The sequence below is a fragment of the Talpa europaea genome (assembly GCF_964194135.1).
Source record: "Talpa europaea genome assembly, chromosome: 11".
NCBI classification, from domain to species: Eukaryota; Metazoa; Chordata; class Mammalia; order Eulipotyphla; family Talpidae; genus Talpa; species Talpa europaea.
In genome coordinates, this window is record NC_140078.1 from 67,727,190 (window position 1) to 67,747,045 (window position 19,856).

A 19,856-nucleotide genomic window follows, 5' to 3' on the forward strand; every position below is an offset into this window, starting at 1 on the left:
TTATTTCCTTTTTGAAGCCAAACAAAAGACACATATAATTTAGAATTATTAGGTTGTGTTGTACGATAAAAAAGTGAGCCCTGTCATTACTAATAAGTTAATCATCAAGCCCCCAGTTTCCCTTTAGCTGAATAGCCAAATGGAAGCTTTTGGAGTTCTTTGTATTCTGTTTGATTTTCTTTAATATGTGAGCAATTTGCATCAAAATCAAAATATAGACAGCTATTTCCATCAGTGGTCCAGACCTTAGTGAAGCCTTTTGAACCCATGGCAGGAAGAGAAGGCATTGTCCAGACACAGGAGCCAATAAGTGCAGGTGGGTGCTCAGACGGGTGGGGGGTGGGGAATCAAGAGAAAGCCTGACTTAATGTGCCATTAGGCACATGCTTCCACCACCTCTCTTATCAAGAACTGAGGGTGGGACTGGAGGAAGGCTAAAGTAGGGATGGATAAAAGATGGGTGGAATACAGAATGAACAGGAATGGTTACATGTCTTGGGACATGGAGAAATGCTGGTACTGGAACATTTTGCATTACTAGTGTTGGTACAACAGGTTAGGAACAAGCAATCGTTCACAAGTATAACAACTTGCTAGTACTATGTGTGATGTATGCCTTCAATTTGAAATTGTATTTTTAAAAATATTTTTGAAAATAAATTTACACAGTGTTTCTGAACTGTTTCAACACATTGTAGTATCTGTTACCTAGTTCTAAAAGCACAGTGTCTTTATGTTCATAATAGTTTTTCACATGGTAATAGCATATCCTATGCTCTTAGGCCTTATGCTGGTAGATGTTTATTCAGGAATTTGAGTTTTCATCCAAGTTTTGGCATAAGCCATGTCCACTATCTATTATGAAGTCTTAAAAGCATTGTGAAACCTAATCATGACAAGTGAACTTTACCACATTAAGCACTGCCTCAGCCATTATTACATCTCTGCTTATGAAAGCTGGACACAGTGAACTTCACTTCTTTATTCTGGTTTTTATTTTATCCATCACACATGTAATAGAAGTGGCGCATGGCCTTTAAGGATAATCTGCTAGCACATTTTAAGTCATTTAGCTGGAAATGATCCACATTCTAGACTAGGTTCAATATTACATTGAAAGATACAAGCATTCCTAGGGAAATACTTGCTAGTATAAATTTAGCCTTTTGATAATCTCTGCATTAAAAAAAGATATTTTTGTGTTTGTTTTCAAAATCCCTTCTATAAAGACTTGAATCTAATTTGGAGAGGGACAGCCCCAGGCAAATATTAAATAAAGCAAGTGATACAAATGGGTCATCTATCAGCAGACAGATTCAGCTTGTTCCCTGTTTCTGTTATCTTAAAGACTTGTGTGAAACAAGACTTTTCCCTAAGTTAATTGAGGGCTTCTTAAATTTAGCATTCATTAATTAAACTTAGGTCTAAACTGTTCAGTCCAGTGCATATGCTAATATTCCAGATTGGATGTTTGGCTGGAAGATACTTTACCAGAATGGTTAGAGTTCTACATTTTAACTTGTTGATTTTTAATGAAATTGATTTTAGCTTTATAATAAATGTAGTTTCTGTTCTTTAATGTTATGGTAGTGATATTTTGTTTATCATATGATATATCATATCATATTTTGTATATCATTGGCATAAAATTTTTTAAGTATTGGATTGAATCCACCCTATTCCTACTGCTAAAGTGTATATGCTACTATATGTGTATTTTTTTTTCCCCTACAAGTAGTCCAAAGAATAAGCTAGAATCATCAGAGATGTTCTTTTTCCTTGTTTTGGATGGGTAGAAGGGCATCAAGGTCTCTTGCTTCTCATGGGTAGACTACAAGGAGCAGTGGTTGTGGCAGGCTTGCTGCTTGACACGGAGAAGTTCTGTGCAGAAAGTGGGAGCATCCTTCATGAGGAGGTACTTGGGGCAGACATTGAGGGCATTGTAATCGTCTTTGGTATCACCCTCTCTAAAATATACCACCATGTATTTGTGCAGGTGAGTCTGGCTTCTCAGATCGCTACAGAAGAGGTTAAAGGCCAGGGGGAACAGGTCTTGGGCGTTCTCACCAGAGCTGCCCTGGCTCCTGCCACAGGTGCCATCACACATGGGGCTGACATCATTGGAAAGAAGGAAAATGACCTTATCCACAGCTTTCTTCTGAGTGGTAAGCCACTGCACTAGACCCATCTCAGCTATTTTCTTTTTTTGCCACTTTTCAAGTATAACTTCGCTTCTGCAGTGGTTTTGAAGAAATTCAGTGAAGCAACAAACTGTGTGGTGAAAACATACTTCAGATGGGTAAACCACAAGAATCTTAATGGGTGGCAGTAATGTGGTATTAGGAAAGGAAATCTTCTTGATTCTTTCTGTGGGGGGGGAAAGCACTTGTTATCTATGAACAGTTAACAAGTTTTCACTCTAAACTGTCTAATAAATGATCCCTTGCTAAGGAACACTGGCTAAGCACCAGGGGTGTTACTTCTGCCAGAGAATAAACTTTCCCTCATGTTCCTTTAGAGCATGTCACCTGAAACCTGGCGCAGGCAGTTGAGCGCCGCACTGTTAAGCTGTCCGCAGCCTCTACAGTGCGGGTTCGATCCTGGCCAGCCAGCGAGAATCCCACATGGCGTGGCAGACCTCTCCTGTCTCACCCGCTGCTCCCCTCAGCAATGTATTTTGTCAGTCTGCCTGTTCTGTTCCCTGCTCTGTCTCTGGTGAATCCTCTCCCCCTCCCACGCATCTGGCCTATAACCTGGTTCTTGTATAAATAAATCAATCATTAAAAAAAGGATGTATTTTCTAAGAGTCCTTATGACTAAATCATTCCTCTAAATCAAGCCACATCTTTTCAAATTCTTAGAAACTGTTTTAAGCTATTTTGTTTCAGGTGTGTTTTGTATTTAGTACTTTTAGTGCCATATATATGCCAGGACACCTGACCCCTGTGCTGCCTGTTTTGAGTTGGGTTAACAATAGTTGTTCCACCTTCTACCTGCAGGTGGGAGAGTTTCTTTATAAATAGTTGCGTAAGTGGTGCTTCATTTCATCCCCTAGAACTTAACTGTAACTCTGTCGATATGCACTATAGAACAGAAGCTATGAATCAAAGTACTTTAATATTCGTCAAACATCCCCTAAATATGAGTATTTCTAAGGTCCAATTGCTATATGACTTTCTTAGCTTAGAAAGAACATGGGATCAGTTTGGTTCTATCCTCATCACAAGTGACTCAAAATTTGCACTTATATTTTCTATTTGCGGAAAAGAGGTTTTCATTGTGCCTTCTATATATCTATATCTGTATATCTATATAAATACTCTGATTTCTATATTCAAATCCTCAGTGCTTTGGAGTTGTTAAGAATTTCAGTGTATATGAATGCAAGTATATGTTCTGATGCCTTGAAGAATTACTAAAATTTTTGCAAATTTTTTCAATTATTTGAAAGTAGGATCAAGCATACAGTACAAATCACAGGTAAAACAGTTCATTATTATGTCTTTTGCCCATTTCAGTGCTTGTAGATGCCTCTGGTAAAAATAAAGCAGGTGAAACACCAGATCTGGAGTTCCTAATCCATGCTTTATTTTAGCAGGTGAAACCCACTCGTTTTATCAGTGTTTTAGGATAGCTGTGAGGCATTAAATAGATACTCCCTGACTCTTGTACCAAATGTGATGCTAAAATATGATTGTCTTTAGAGGAAGCACCTTAAAAAAATTTAAAGAACTGAATCATAAACCTTACCATGCCGCCACGTTAGATAGATCCCAACCCCCAGCACCCATGTGGTCACCAGCAGGGCAAGGAGGAAGAGAAGCAGCCAGCCACCTGTAGGGTAAGGTAAAAAGTATCAGGCTTTTCTGCCCTCCCGCCATTAGGATAGATGACGGAACCCTGTGGTCCCGAATGCATGCCTGATGGTGGGCACCTGGGCTGAGAGACTGAGTTTATAAGGGTGGCGTCATGGGGACGCCAGCAGAAGCCAAGTACGAACGGAAGCCAAGAGAAGAAGAGCCCCCCCCCCCCGAGAACGCCAGAGAGCCCAGATAGAGTGAGGCCTCCCAGCCCCCCAGCACCTCTACCTGTCATATGCCTGGTTAATCTAAATAAAAGACCTGCAAAAGCCACTGAGGACTCTGACTCCTCCTTTACCCGGTCTGCTGGATCAGAAAACCTGCACTGTGTCCATTCCTGCCCCTTACATTACCAGACACGCTTGTGCCTAGAGAAAACAAAATTTGTTCACCTTAGCAAACCCGAATCAAATGTATTTCCTATTTGGAAACAAAGATTTTTTACTTCAGACTTTGTAAAAGTTTAGATGTCTTTAAAAACCAAGGGTCAGTAGCTCTCTAGGAGGGTCTGCGGATCAGTGTGTTTTTCTGTAAAGTATCCAGGTTTTTATTAGATCTTTAAAAGGGGTATGGGTCACAGGAGGTTAAGACCAAGTCCTCTAAAATCACCTTGGCTTCATACTGTACACATACACAGGCATTTTACATTCAGCTTTTTGTTCTTTGACATATTAGTACTCTGGGTATAATTACTTAATTCACAGTGATAGCATTTTTAAAAGCTGTTTTGCTAGAATCATAACTGGGAGCTAATGCCAACCCCTCATAGGAATGCTGAGGACCAGGAAAGCTCAGGCATACAGAAAGTACTGCACCCACACAGAAGTCAGGGTGGTGAGGCACCTCAGTTGTCTTCAGTTGGTTTGATGGAGTTTCTCAGAGCAACATCTACAAACATTTGACTCCATCCCTGAACTAGCTGTAGAAACATTTTATTTGTCCATTCGTTTTGAAAGAACTGCCTTACATCTAGAGGGACATTTTGTAGAATGTGCTGCTCTGAGGCACCAGCAAAGCTTGTCCTTTGGTGTCAGCATTCCTAATTTGTTATCCAAATGTTGGCTGTGTGACCACATCAAATTACAATAACAGCTAGGCCTGTGCTATTGAAATGGATAAGATTATCAAATGCAGTGAAATGCATGTTCATTATATAGCCAGAACTTTTATGTCTCTGGCTTTTTTCTGTTCCTTGTGGTACTTTGCACATCCATTTTGTACAGTTTATTTTTGTTCCTGTCTGTATATGCTGCTTCATAAATGATCTTGAATGATTTTATAAGTAAAGCTTTCATTCTTAGATTATTGGCTCTCTGGGATAGCACTGACATCTTTCTGTGCACTGCAGCTCAGCATACACAGACAGGGCCCAGCTTCCACTCCCCATATGCACACACACTGACACATTGAGAGGGGGAGAGGCTAGGAATGGTGGATCCTTCATGTCCTGAACCTCTTTGATCACCCAATGAAAATGGGCACTTACTGCTATCCGGAGGGAAGGGGGTATCCATTTGTGGGCAGAGCACAACAGTTCCTTTGCGTCGGATGCAGTCAGTGCCACAAGTATGGAAATATGGAATCAACTGAGGAAAAATGAAAGGCTCAGAAAGTTCCCTCCACGCTTGAGAGCGAGATATCAGCATTCTTCCTGCTTCCTCCCAGATATCCCTTCCTGCTTTTTACCTGGTTTTCAAACACTTCCCACCACCCACACACCCAGCATTGCAACACATATTTATTTTCCCTCTTGGTCACATTTCTGTAACAGACCTAAAATCCAAACCAGTGACCCACGACCAAAATACCATCTGAACTGAAAACTTTGTGTGTGGCTCATATATGAGTTTCCTTTTCTAAAAGGGTTAGGTCATATCCTAATAATTATACAGGTATTTCCTTTCAAAAAACATTGTTAGAGTTCTAATTGAAGACACAAGTCCTCTGGGATTAGGAAAGTCTATGGATTCTTGGAAAAGGGTTGCAGTCCTAATGTTCTGACAGGTATCTGTTCCCTCTGGCATGGCTAAGCGCTCCCTTTATTTCTAGGGAATGAAAAACAAAAGCTTCCTATATCCTGTGTCCCACAGGTACCCTCTAGGGCCCCACATTATAAACTAAGCATTGAAAGAGACCTGAGAGCATCTGCTAGTCCAATTTCTTGTTTCTTATTTTTTTCATTTTTTTTTTTAAGATTTATTTATTTATTTATACAAGCACTGGGTACAGTCAGAAGCGCGAGAGGGTAAGAGAATTCACCAGAGCCAGCGGGGAAAGCAGAGCAGGCAGACCGACAAAATACACTGCTGAGGGGAGCAGCGGGCGGCAGGAGAGGTCTGCGTGCCATGTGGGACCCTCGCCCACGGCCGGGGATCAAACCGGCGCTGCAGAGGTTGAGCCCAGTGCTCAACCGCTGTGCCACCAGGGAGGCCCCTTCTTGTTTTATAGCTGAAGGAAGTGAGGCCCAAGGGATCAGGTAGTTGTCCTCGAAGTTTATCCACTGATCCTGGAATCCAAACCTGATTTCATATCCTTTGTTACTTCATTTTACTGTAAAACTGAGGCTTGGGAAAATTAAATGGTATTCCTGTCTCAGAATTACTCTAAGGCTCTATGACAGGAAATAGAAAAGTACTTCAGAAAATTAATAGTTACTAATAAAAGCAAAGGGAAGTAGGACTGTAAGATCTCATGACGTTACCATTGTAAAGACTGAGACAAGGATTCCACATTAATATCACTGAATGGGAGACTGCAGGCAGAAGCGAATTGGGGGCGAGAACTCATGTACTCCAACTTTGAAAGTACTCATCAAAAGCAATTAGTGATGAAACAATCAGGCTTCTAATGCCCCCCTCCTCAAAGCATCTCATTAAACTTTACCTGTACCACAGCACCTTCACTTTCCCTGGTCACTGGAATCGCCACAGAAATGTAAGTTTGATTGCTCTGTGCAGATAAGTAGACAAAACCAAGAATCATGAGCCATATGACTGAGATCACAGACTGCCAACAAAAAAACTGTTCCCAAACTCACTCCGTTCATTAGACTATGTGTAAAGGAGGAGTCGTTTAATTCTAAACCTCTACCTTTGGTTGGTTTTAGATTCACAGTGATGCTTTCATAGATGCCCCCAGGAACTCACTGAATTAATCAAAACAGTCCAGCACATTTGGACAAAGTCCTGTCTGTGTTCTCTCAAAAGAAAGCCTGACTGGGGAATTCTAGAATGTCTACATTTTTCTACAACAAGGTAAGGAAAGTGGGAGGTTGAGGATGGGGTAGTGTTAGGGAAATGAAGGAGAAAAAGTACCTCCAACATCACAGGATCCTCAATCCCAGTGCTGCTTTGGATAAAAGCCATGTATATGTTTCCAAGGGGACTAGTCGTAAAATTTACTTCCACTGTTGTCTCATTCTTCTTACAAGCAGTGATGTTTGGATCCCACAGACTTCCTGTGAGTTGAGAAAGAATCACATAGATGAAGTTGCAAATTCTTCCCTCACCTACGTCCCCAGAAGGGCTTGACAAAACAAATCTAAATTCTCAGGCATACATCCAAGAGATACAGACTGCTAGAGTGTACTTTTAGCATTGCTCCCAGAATTTCAAAGTAACTGCACCCCAAGTAATTTAGGGACCCTATGTTAACTGTTTGCTAAAAGTGGCTATTTTGGAGGCCTCCCTGGTGGCTCAGGGGGTTAATTCTGAGCACTATGAAGCTATCTGTGGCATGGCACAAGTTCGATCGCTGCCCAGAGGGCTAGCGCACCTCAGAAACCCTTTCTGACCATTTCAGTCTGACGGCACAGGGAGGGACCTAAAAGATTTCCTCAAATACCACTAGCCTCAGTACCATCCTAAGGGTATATTTCCCAGAAGTTTATACAAATCCTTGAAAATAGGACACGTGGGCCTGAATATCCTGAAGGAGTTTATTTCATATTTCTAAGGATAAGGGTGGGTTCTCACCATCTAGCCTGTGAGAGATGAACCCCAGTGCTGACACAGGTTGAGAATATGCTTCCAGGCCATTACTTCAGCTCACATTCCTACTTTGAATAGTTGCTAATTTGAACACAAGGTTCTCAGGGTCCCCATGACCACAGGTCAGTAGCACCAGTATTGGCACAGCTGGAAGGACTCAAAGTTCCTATCAATCCAGGAACAGTCTTTAGTTGGCACCACCTTAAATGCAGTTTAAGCTAAAAGCCTAGTTCAGCTAAAGGGTGGGAGGTCTGTGACTTCTTGTTCCACTTCATAAACCTACTAAGAGTCTGTCCTTCCCTGGACAGGCTGCTTGACTCAATGGAAAAACATTGGCCATGATCTGCCTTCAGTGGCTGAACAAACTCAAGACCTTAGTTTCTTCATCTGTAAAAACATGGCTTGTGCAGTACAGGCTTAAGTTGTGAGTTTCTTCTAATGTAAACAAATTCTGTACTTACCACCCTTGATGCACTTGTGTTTGTATTTCATTACATGGTCTAGGCAGCCTAGAAATTTAAATGGAAGTTTTTACATTTTAGAAAAAGATATCTCTGGTCACACCCTTGCCAACAGACATGCACACACATATGGTTACCACATGGAACAAACTGCCAGGACATTCCAGATGTGAGGTAAGATAGACTTTCAAATGGGATGCTAACATTTTACTGTTAAACAAAAAATTACCTACCCATGAAGCAATAACCAACGTCTATGTATAGTCTTTATCAAAACATCATCTATCCAGGAGAAGACTCAAACCTCCCTTAAGAATGAAGTTTGGTAATAAAATCAATAGGTGCTACCTCTTACAAAAGTTGGAGCTTTACACACCTTCACACCCCACCCCAGGACGGGATAGATTCTGACTTGTTTGCAAAGACTAGAGTTGGAAAGGGGAAAATAGGAGATTTACATGGAGACACCTGGCAGATACCACTTAACCAAATGATGAAGGAGAAGACCAACAATGTCGTGTAAATGTCACCCACCCTGATAGGATGTGATGAGAAGGGTGCATCTGCAATATTCTTGCAAAAAACCCACATCCCCAGTCCAATCATGAGACAAACATCAGGTTAAAACTATGTTGGGGGATATCCTACAGGATCCCTGACCACTGCTAGACTGTCAAGGTCATGAAGAAGGAAAGACTGAAACTGTCATGGGCCAGAGGAGACTCAGGAGACACAAAGACTAAACACAACTAGAACAGAAAGAGGGCATTAAATGAAAAAGGAGGTGAAATCCTAATAGTTTAGTTAATAGAAATGTACTAGTGTTGTTTTCTTGCTTTTGACAGATGTAATGTAAGATGCTAATGATAGGGAAGACTGGGTGAGAGGTAGAGGGGAACCCTGCACTATCTTTGCAACATTTCTGTAGTCTGAAATTATTCCAAATAAAACATTCGTTTTTAAAATGAGATTTTTGTCTCATCAAGAAAGCTGTAAACTACAGTGCAGTAAATGCTGTGGCACCAAAAATACCCTGATATTGTAATATCAAAGAAGAGAAATTTGAAGTTGCCCCATTTGACTTTGACACTCCCTGAGACAAACAACAGGAGAGGGGTACAGAACAGTTGGCCCAACCCACATGGGGGTGGTATGGGAACTATGCAGCCAGGCCCATGCTAGACACTTTGCATACATGATCCCATCACCTCCTCACTACAATCTCATGTGTGACATTGCAAGTGTGAATTGAACTAAGTGTGTTTTACAGAGCAACATTTAACTCAGTGCCACCCTGCCTGTCACTGATAGCTCAGTGAGTGAGTCTACTGAAATCCATAGATTGTCAGACCAGCCACATGCTGTAAAACAACACAGCTTGCTAGAAAGTCAAGATTGGAACAACCATTTTACATCAGTGACACAAAGAGTGGCAAAGGTGCACTGATCAAGGAAGACCACAGTTTGAATGTCACCTTCACTTTGCATCTGTAACCCAGTTTCTTCATTTGTAAAATGAGGCTATTCAGACCTGGGAGTCGTTGGCGGCTTAAGTGAGATGATACCTAAAAAGTACTCAACCCAGTACCTAGCACACAGGAATACATTTTACCTGATTTAATCCTCTCTTTCAATTTGTGAGGTACAGTTATAATTGTTACCGTATTATCCATGAAGAAACTGAGATTCAGCGAAGCCAAAGGCCTTGTCACAGATTCTCTCTATACCAAACCTCAAACCCCAAAGCAAGTAGCCTAGCAAGACAAAGAATAACAAAAGAGTGAGAAAGTTTACCTGGTGAGGTGAAATTCACAGACATGGAAGAGCCATCTTCGTTCATATTTGCATTGGGGATATTATGGGCCCCAATGAAATAGAGTGTATTCAGTTCAACAGGAAAGCCAATGTAGGAAAAAGTCCACTGAAAAGCAAAGCAATGAACCCCTGAATTTCTAAATACTGCAATGCAGAAATGTAGTACCTTTGTATTGCCCTTTTCATTTAAAATTTCATTCCTTAGCCTACTGCTAAAACTTATGTCCCTAGCCAATGTCTATGTAAGGAATGAACCCCACATGATTTGTCTCCATAACTTACATAATCAGAGAAGTATAAAATTTTAGAGCTAGGATATAATTTAAGCTCAGCTCCCCCTCACTTTGCTGATGGGAAAATTTATGCCCCCAGAAATGCTGACTTGCCCAAGGCACTTCTCTTGCAATAGCAGAGAAGTGACCAAAAATAGGATTTGAACTCAGGTACCCTTCTCCAAACTTCAAGTGGTATAAGCTTACCAGCCTTTGATTGCCCCCAAAGCAAAGGGCCCAATTTTAACAATAATTAGTCAAGTTTCTAAGAGTACTTACTTTGTCACCAGAGGGTCTGGTCTGAGTCTGGAAGGCCTCTGTGTAATTGCACCTCACACAACTGTAGGACCGGAAGTTTTTATAACCTGTCACGCAGATCTTGGTGGCCTTCAAAAAGAGGATGCTGGCTGCCAAGATAGGCAAAAGGGAAGTTGTTTATTTAGCACTTATGTGGTTGACTTGACGCTAGACACTTCACATACCTCATCTTAGTTTATATTCACAATAGCTCTAAATGGTAGGCATGATTATTTTGCCCATTTTACCGGTGGGGCAAGTGAGGCTTAGTTTCAAAGAGCTTTGCCTAAACTTTCAAAGTTCATGAACAGCAGAATTTGGATTCAAATTCCAAAGACTTTCCTCCTCATGGATGAGCCTGAATTTCACAGAGTACCTGTAGAGGTAACTCTAGCTCTGCACTATTCTGGGTCTCTTACAAAGAATAGGCTTACTTTGGGGAACACCACAAAAGCCCATTGGAATGTCATTCTGACTGCACCTTTGTCCATGCTGAGTCTTCTCCCTGGAATGCTTTTTTCTTTCATTCTCTATTTCCCTGCCTTCTTCAAGACCCAACTTGTCCACCTTCATCTATAATAAAAGCTAACAAACACAAAAGCTCACTTTGTGCCAGTTATGGGGGCAAATTTTGCATCATCTAATGTACCATCTCCAGTCCCGCCTGCTCTAACCCACTTGGATGGAGCACAGCTTTTTCTGGGATTCCCTGAACACTGTCTAACTCTTCTCTGCTGAGTCCAGCTCTTCCCCAGCCTCCATGCACCTCTCTCTGCCTGACATTCCTGGATTCTTAACTGGATGTGATTTAACTAACTAGCCAGTGGAAACCACAGACATGGGCTTTAGGACCCAAGGATTAGGTTCATTGAAAGAACCCACTAGGTGCCTTGGGGAATACCAGGGCCTTTTTGATGACATTTAGAAGTAGAAAAGGTATCCATCTGAGTGAGTGTATTTCCTTAACTTGGAGAAATCATCTTTGGACTTACCCTGTTTTCTTCCATGAAGTATAACAACATAGAGAAAGGTACACACATCCTATATGTACCAGTGGATCAGTTTTCACTCTCAAGCAGCCAGTACCTAGGTCAAGAACACTCCAGGCAGTGCCCTTCATGCTAGCTTCCCATCATTCCCCATCTGTAACTACTATCCTGACTTCAAACGGCTTAGTTAAGCTTGCCTATTGTGTACTTTTTGTTGATGGAATTGTGAAGGTATGCATGCAGATATAAACCTATGAACTCTTGAAACTGGCTTTCTTATATTTGTGAGATTCATCCATATTGTGTGTACTTACAGATTTTTCAAGTTCATTGCTGTATTAATTCCATTGTCAGTTCAGTTCTTCACAATTCTACACTTCTTCATCTGATGCATTCCATATTTGGTTGTTATGAATAATGCTACTATGAACATTCTAGTATGCACACATATGTATGTATTCTGTTGAGTATATGCCTACGAGAGGAATTAGTGGCTCATATAGTGTATACATTTTTGCTTTCGTAGATACTTTAGGCCTTATCTGTGATTGATGCAAGCTTACCGTCTGCCCGGAGTGTCCAGCTTATGTTCATCAGAATTGAATAGTCCTCAGCTGAAACATTACTCTTAACAGGTTCCACTTGGAGGTCCCGCAAGTCTCCTGGGGTCAGAGGGTGATAGACCCACCACTCCGGAGATGGTCCTAGCAAAAGGTGAGACTGCTCATGACACTCCCTTCTGCAGCCCAACCTGATGCTAACCACTCTAAGCGACCCACTCTGATCCATCCCAAATACATAGCCCATCTTTTTTTTTTTTCTGCTAATGCAGGCCAGATATTACTCAGTGCTGACTCATAGCCGAGGTGATGCTCAACCTCCTGACCCCAACCTACAGAGGACCTGGAACCACTTCAGTTGACTACGTGTGTGCGTGCACGCATTTAGTGTCTTTGACATGATTGTTAGGATCAGTCCTACCTTCCCTGTGCCTCAGCCTGGACTCCAGCCAGCTGGCCCACAAGACTCCCGCTTCCCATTGCCTAGTCTTTGCCAGTACCATCTCCTCCATCTTACCCCTTTCCATCTACACTTCTTTGCCAGGAGCCTACCATCCTTTGAAAGCTACTATCCTAAAAGCTCCCTTAAAACCTTTATGTTTTTAAGTATAAGTGACATCCCTCCCACAGCACTTGATCTCCCTCCCAAGAGTAGCAGGTTTCATTTCCTACTTTACACACCATTCCTGCTCTACCTATGCCCCCCTACAGGCCAGGAGGTCAACCCATCTGAACATGGGGAACTCTCCTTTGTGCAAAGTCTTCATCTGTATCAGGTAACAAAGCAATGGTTCACCTGTGCCTGCTTTGCACTGGCCCCCTCCCTTACAAATCCAACTATGCTTTCAGTGTAAAGCCCCAAACACCCATTTACTACTGCACCTACCAGTTTCAGAGCCACATTGAATCATCTGCAACAGAGAAAGAAACCAAGTGTCATGTTGAATGCCAGCATACCACAAGCCTTCATCTGCCAAATTACACAAACAACATCTTTTTCATCAAATGCACATAAGTGATGAACATTCAGGAGAATAGCTAAGTATTCAAAGAAAAGCTGAGTTGCTTCCACTTTGTTTGGGGGAGACTGCTCATTAACCTTCAGTACGCCTGATATTTCAAGCCTGCCCATTCATCCTTCCCCATGCCTCAGCTTCCCTGCTACAGGCAGGGGATGATGCCAGACCACTTGTGTTTAACTGTAGGCTTTCAAGACAGTCTAGAGTATGTGTTTTCCCAGAAATTCCCTCCAGAAGAGGAAGATAAGAAGGCCCAGGTTCTTAAAAATATTCCTCTTCTAATAGAAAAGGTATCAGCTGAGTTATTTAGAAAATCATAAAGCAACTGTGATTTTTATCATGTTATATTTTTAAAAAGAGCTTTTAGAAAATGAAATGTATATCATCACTGTCCAAGAAAGGCCAGTCCTAAATCCTTTGATGTTAGCTGCCCATGTTTTTCTATAAGAAAAAATAGTAGTTTGGTTTTAGAGTAAAATACTGCACCTAAAATATTTAACTCTTAGGCAACAATGAGTTCCAGTGACAAAACCCAAGTATATCAGCTGTGGAAGATGATCCTTCTCAGCCTCAATATTCCCAAACGCCTTGTAAGACAGAAGGCAAGATTTTTGATGGTTTTGATGGACTTGTCAGTCACTCATCTTTGTCTTTAATTTAAGGCTGAACTCCAAGGGATATAGTCAGACTTTTTTTTTTTTTTTAAACAAATAAGCCAATATGCTGGGAGCCAAGTTCTTGAAGCAACAGCTCTATCCTTCACAGAGTTCAAACTGTTGTCCTTAAAGCTGCTATTCTAACTAAAGGCGATGCATTCCTCTGCTAGTGGTAATGGCCAAAGGAGCCTGGGAACTGAGACAGAGGACCGGGTAGTGACCGGAGACATCAGGCACATGAGCAGGGTGCGTCTTTCATAACCATCATCATACAGTCGCCAGGCTCTTAAGACCCGGTGTTAAGAGAATTGGGACATAATTTCAAATGCTACTTGGGGGCTGAGGTTTTTCTTCTTTAGTGAACCAGAAGATTCTTTCAATCCTTCAGAGCACTGGGGAAGAAAAGAGCATGCTGGAAAGCTTACCAACTTACCTGTTGTGGGGCTCAGCACAAAACAAAATCAACATAGCAAAAAAAAAACAACCAAGTAGTATCACAGAAGCAGTTCTTGTGCCTCCAAAATTGGGCACCAGATACAAGCTGTAATAATACTGAGCACCTACTCTGTGCTCCCCCCCCCCCCCCCCCCCCGCTGCCTTTCAGGGCCTGCCCCATTTCTCGCTGGATGAATTGGGTCTCATCCTTCATTTTGCGAGGACACACAGGCACAGTGAACGTAAGTGAATCGAGCGCACAGTGGCATCTGAGCCCAAGTCTACCTAATTCCCAGGTCCCTGACTCAAACAGCCTGATGCCCGTTGCCAGCCAGGGCCGTCCCAGAGGGTGCAGAGTTGCCCCTACACCCGGCCCCAGAAGGCCCTCCACGAAAGCCTCCTAGAAGCGTGAGCTGGGGGATCTGAAGTCCTCAGGTTTCCGGATCTAGAGACCACAACTGGGGAAAGGGCCTCGGGCAGGGGCTTACCGGCTCTGGGGACACGGCGCCCCAGCACAGTGTTGCCAGGCTCAGCAGCACGAGCGACATCGCGGGGCCAGAGCCCGCCAACAGGGGCTCTCGTCAGCCTCTGGCCACGCTTTTATCCCCACACCTAGGAGCCATCCCTCCGGGCTCCGCCTCCCGCAGCGCCGCCCAGACCTGTTCATCCTCTCCCACGGTGGGGAACGTGGAAGCACCGTACCCTGCAGGGGCTCCGAGAAATGGGCTGGGTTGAGCAGCCCGAGATCCTCGGCGGGCAGAGCAACAGAGGCCGCAGAGTGCGCGCGCGGACCCCGCGCCCAGGTGCGCGCCGTGAGCCTGGTGCTCCGGTGCCCTCACGCCCTCGGGCTGCACGCGCCCCCCCGCCCGAGCCCGGCCCGCCGGCCTAGCTGCCGGGTCTCCGCCCTTCTCTAGCGAAGACCGGGTCCGAGCCGCCCGCGGTTCCGGTTCCCTTCTCGGCCGCGGCGAGCGCGCGGTGCGCGGGCGCGGGCAGTTAAGAGTAGCGGGTAGGGCTCAGGCCGCCGCTGCCGCCCGCTCCTCCAGCTCCCGCTCCGCCCCGCGCCGCTCCGCCCCAGCTCCTCATCCACCGCAGCCGACTGTCCGGCTCGTTGGCGAACGACCGAGGGTGAGTAGCGGGGTACGCACTCCGAGCGTGGGTCGACCCGTCCCATAATGGTCCTGCAGGGACCTGCTCGCAGCTCCAGAGCTCCAGGCAGCTTCGGGCTGGCTCGGGAGGACCCCGGCTGGACGCCGAGACTGGGGCCCCACTTTGTGCTAACCGCCGAAGCCCCGGAAACAAAAGGGGTGGGACGCGAGCTGCAGAAGTCTCCCTGAGCTCTTGGGAGAGTTTTTCGCAAAAAGTATGCGTTGTTAGAAGAGTGGAAATCTCCGCCATCCACCAGGTTTCCCTGGCAAATGCGTATTTCTGTAAAATGAGGTTTAACTAACACTTGAGGCCCAGTGAAAGCCTTCAGTGTGTAAGTTTGGAGCTGAGGTTCTTAAGTTTCACTGGGTGCAGGACTTTTCAGAGATGCCTGAGAGGCAAATTCTGAGTTTACCGTGGGAGATTAGGACCAGACCCCTCATGTCAAGGAGAAGGTCTGGGATCTGCATTTAATAAGCCCTCTCTGGGGCCATTTGTTGAGACACAGTGGTTTTGGGGAAGGTTAATAAAAATTAGTTGGGCAGTGGAGTACAGAGTTTGGAACTCTGCAAACACTTTGTGTTTGCAAAAAAAAAAGTTGGGGTGAGCTGGCCACTTAAACTCCTAGACCAAGGCCGTGAGAGCGATGAGGGGCTTATAAATGGAGTTGTCAGCTGGTGAGACGTTGTACTTCTTCAAGTGACTGTTTCTTCTGAGATCCTTCTGTGTCAGGCCTGCCCCACTTGCAGGGTCAGATTTGGGCCTGCATGGAGCACAGCCCAGCCCCAAGGTCAGCTGGGGGCTCTGGCATGCGTACATAAGGGGTTGCAGGTGATATTTTCAGAGGTTTGGTCTGGTTTCTCATCAAGGACTGCTGCTCAGCTGAAATTAATTCACCCCTGCTGTGGGCCAGGCCCCTTCTCAGCAGCTCTGAATTGCTTTTAGCCCTGTGACCAGCGAAATAATTTGACTCTAATAGTTGTCTTTCTTTTCAACAAACATCCACAGGGTGCCACTTCTTGGGTACAAAGGTGAACCACACACGGGCGGTGGCTGATGGGTGCTCTTGGACTGAGGATGAGTGCAGTGAGAGCATGATCAAGGACGCATGTGCCGCCCCCACCCCCAGCAGAAGTGCAGATGGAAACAGCCTGGTCTGCCAGCTCAGGATCATGGACTTTGTCCCATGGTGCCAAGCAATGAGTTTAGGTAGTAGCCAGCTTTCAGATTTAGACAGGCTATTTGTGTGACAGAAAAGGGCAGTGGGGGCCAGCCCATCCAAGACCAAAAAAGAGGCAGTTGCTGAACATGATGCATTTTATTCACTCTATCAATGGCTGAACCCCTGCCATGGGCCTGCTGCCCCACGGGGTAGCTTCCTGGCTTATTAGCTGTGCACCAAACAGACCCTGTGTGGGAGCTTGGAACTAGGACATGTGAGGGCACTGGAATAATCAGAAATGCAGAGGTTAGGCCTGGAGATAGGACTTATGAGTCAGACATCTTTAGGGGGCATGGAGAGGGAAAGAGGATTGGACCTAGGGGAGGAGAGTTTTGGGGATGTGAGGGCTGGGAGAGACTACATCAGAAAAACTGAGGAATGAGGGAGCAGTGCCAGGGGTTAAGTGGGGCAGGTCCCTGGTTTAAGCTCATAGCAATTGGGGTGGCCTTGACAAGTGGAGGCAAGATGGGCATGGGAGGAAGTAGGTTCAGAGATGGGAGTGGAGGTGGTTTTGTTTTAAGAAAGTCTGAGGAGGTGCTCTCTCTAGGAAAGGTGGAAGAGAGGAAGGTTGGGGCTTCCCCAGTGGCGCAATGGGTTGAGCTCAGCGCTGTGAAGCTGTCTGCAGCCTCTGCAGCGCAGGTTTGAGTCCCAACCTGCCAGGGAGATACCCACAGGGCGCAGCAGACCTCTCCTGTCTCACCCGCTGGTACTCTCAGCAGTGCTTTCGGTCATCTGCCTGTTCTGCTCTCCACTGTCTTTGGTGAATCCTCTCACTCTCCTGCGCCTCTGGCCTGTACCCCAGCTCTTCTATAAATAAATAAAGCTTAAAAAAAAAAGAGGAAGGGTGAAGTGAGAGTGATGTGGAGGGCACCACATGTGAGCATGTGGCTAGGAGGAGTGGAAGAAGGAACCTGGGCAGGGGGTGCTGGGTGTTGAGTTGGGACTTGGGCTGAATGAGTTCTCCCTCCCCTGGGTTCACAGTTGGGGGTGTGGGCGCAGAGAGGACTCTGCCTTGGCCCTGGTTCCCTGGGGTTTTGGGGTTGGGCATAATGCCCCAGTCAGCTCTGTAGACAGCACTACAGAGGATGGGAGCTGAGAGATTAGCCACAGCTGGTGTGCTCTGTGGGTGGACAAGATGCACCTGTCTGTCTTCTGGGGCTATTTGTCTGGGGGAGGGGTCTCCCAAAAGTGTACCTCCCTGCTTGTTGGGGAGGTAGGTATGCAGACTCCAAGGTTGCCTGCTAGAAGGGACACCGTATGTTCGAGTGCCTAAGCCCAGTGATCGTGTGGCTTTATAAACTGGAGGCAGGGTCTTCTTTTCTATAAAACTGGAGGGAAGAGATGGGATAATGGCAGTGATAAATGTGGTGAGATTAGTCTGTGAGGGAAGTGACCTTTGGAGATGCTCTCACCTTCCCCCTTCAGTCACTGATTGTGCCAGGTCTGGGTTCCCAAAGGAGCCGCCACAAGGCGTACCGATGTTCAGCAGGCACTAATTGAATGCTTGAATGCATACCTTTCTCCAAGCCTGGCCCCAAGCCTGCCCATCCAGGAAAGCTGGTTGGGGCTTCCTCTCTTCCTCCTCAGGTACTGGAGCTTGGAAGGCCTGTACTCATGTTCCCTGACCTCAAGCCCCTGGAATAAGCTCTGTGTTACTAGTGGGGGTTGAGGTGCCAGGGTTCCAGATTACCTGACTCATTTGCCAGCTGCTGGCCTTGGGTGAGGCTCTTGGTCTCTTGGGGGTCTCAAGTTTCTCTGTCCATAATATGGAGCTGACATCAGTCCTATTATCCTGGCACGGCTTCCTTGTCTAAAGGCTGTTTTGGGAGACTGAAGAAAGTTGAAGGATTTAAAGGTGCTGTGCAAATTTAGAGGCAGGGACGCAGGACAATAAAAAAGCAAATAGATATCTATGAGCCAAATAAGGAAATTCCTTTGTACCCAAGTTCAATAACACCCTCAGGTTCTATCACTTTTATCAGTCAGACCTTTGTTTCTCCACTGATCCATCCCTGAAAGAACAAGGCCACTGGGGTTGTTGACATGTCCCAGGCCCAGTCTCCACCCACACAGGTGGAATTTTCCACTTCATTCCTTTTGCAAATATTAATCAAGGCCCCAGCCATTCAACAGTGGACTCATTGTCTCATGAAGAGCAAAAGCCGTTTTGTTTCTGGCTGCTTCCCAGGGCACTGCGGCCTGCCCTAGCTGGGAGAGGGGGCCATTGGGAGCACCCCTGCCCTCTGTACTCCACCCTCTCCTTCCCCTCCACATTCTGCTCCAACTGGTTGAGCTTCACAGAGTCCATCGTAATGCCTGCTTTGAGCTAGGGACCCTAAAGCCCCATTCAGAGGGCTTATACCATACTGTTCCCAGTAGCGCCACAAAACTGTAGGCATTTTTCTGCTCCAATGAGGAGAGGCTGGCCCAGGAAAGTCCATAGATGTGGCTATAGCATTAACTCCATGTTGCTAGTGCTTCTGCCAGTTCCTAGAATAAAACCATGAAGCACAACCTGTGTGTACTTGTATTGATTCCATGTGTTGTCACCTTGGGGCCTCAAAGAAAGTCTAGAATGCCAAGAGGCAGGGACTGTGTTCTCTGAAAGCTCACTGTGGGGAGGGTTACTGGAGAGCTCACGGGGTAGAGCGGTGTACACTGTGCTGGGCACAGACAGCAGGGTGGTGATCTACTTTTCATTGATATACTTTAGATAATCTGTTATCAGTAACTTTAATATTCGTCATAGTTGTAGCTTCACTAGCCACACTTAAAGGAGGTGACAGGATGAGTGAGGTGATGTGAGGATGGAACCCGCATCATGCTTTGAACTTGATAAAATTACACGCTCTTGGCTTTCCACTTTTAATTCCTCGAAGTGTGTTTTCAGCTCCTATTTGCTTCTGCCCAGTGAACAAACCTATAAAATGGGCAACTCTGTACCCATCTGCCAGAGTTGTTGATCTGTGAGCAGGGACAGGGTCGGGGCTGCCACCGAGGGACCTGACCACTACCTCCTTTTACTTTTTTAAAGTAGTGAATCTTGAACCTTGAACCCCAATATATGAAACAGAAACAGGCAATGTTGCATGTCACTGTGACTTGCCTTATACATTCATATTTATGCTTTATTTTTTG

General features: G+C 45.0%; 1 protein-coding gene across 1 annotated transcript; it reads right to left on the reverse strand.

The window, feature by feature from the left end:
* Window positions 1-1,831: 1,831 nt before the first annotated feature.
* IL17RB (interleukin 17 receptor B) lies at window positions 1,832-14,901 on the reverse strand (the record flags this gene model as incomplete). Its single annotated transcript, XM_084247752.1, has 11 exons — window positions 1,832-2,367; window positions 3,751-3,834; window positions 5,347-5,446; window positions 6,744-6,809; window positions 7,175-7,317; window positions 8,311-8,358; window positions 10,105-10,231; window positions 10,677-10,804; window positions 12,247-12,387; window positions 13,130-13,154; window positions 14,842-14,901. 11 exons carry the CDS (start codon window positions 14,899-14,901, stop codon window positions 1,832-1,834), a joined length of 1,458 nt encoding a protein of 485 aa, XP_084103878.1.
* Between the last annotated feature and the right edge of the window lie 4,955 nt (window positions 14,902-19,856).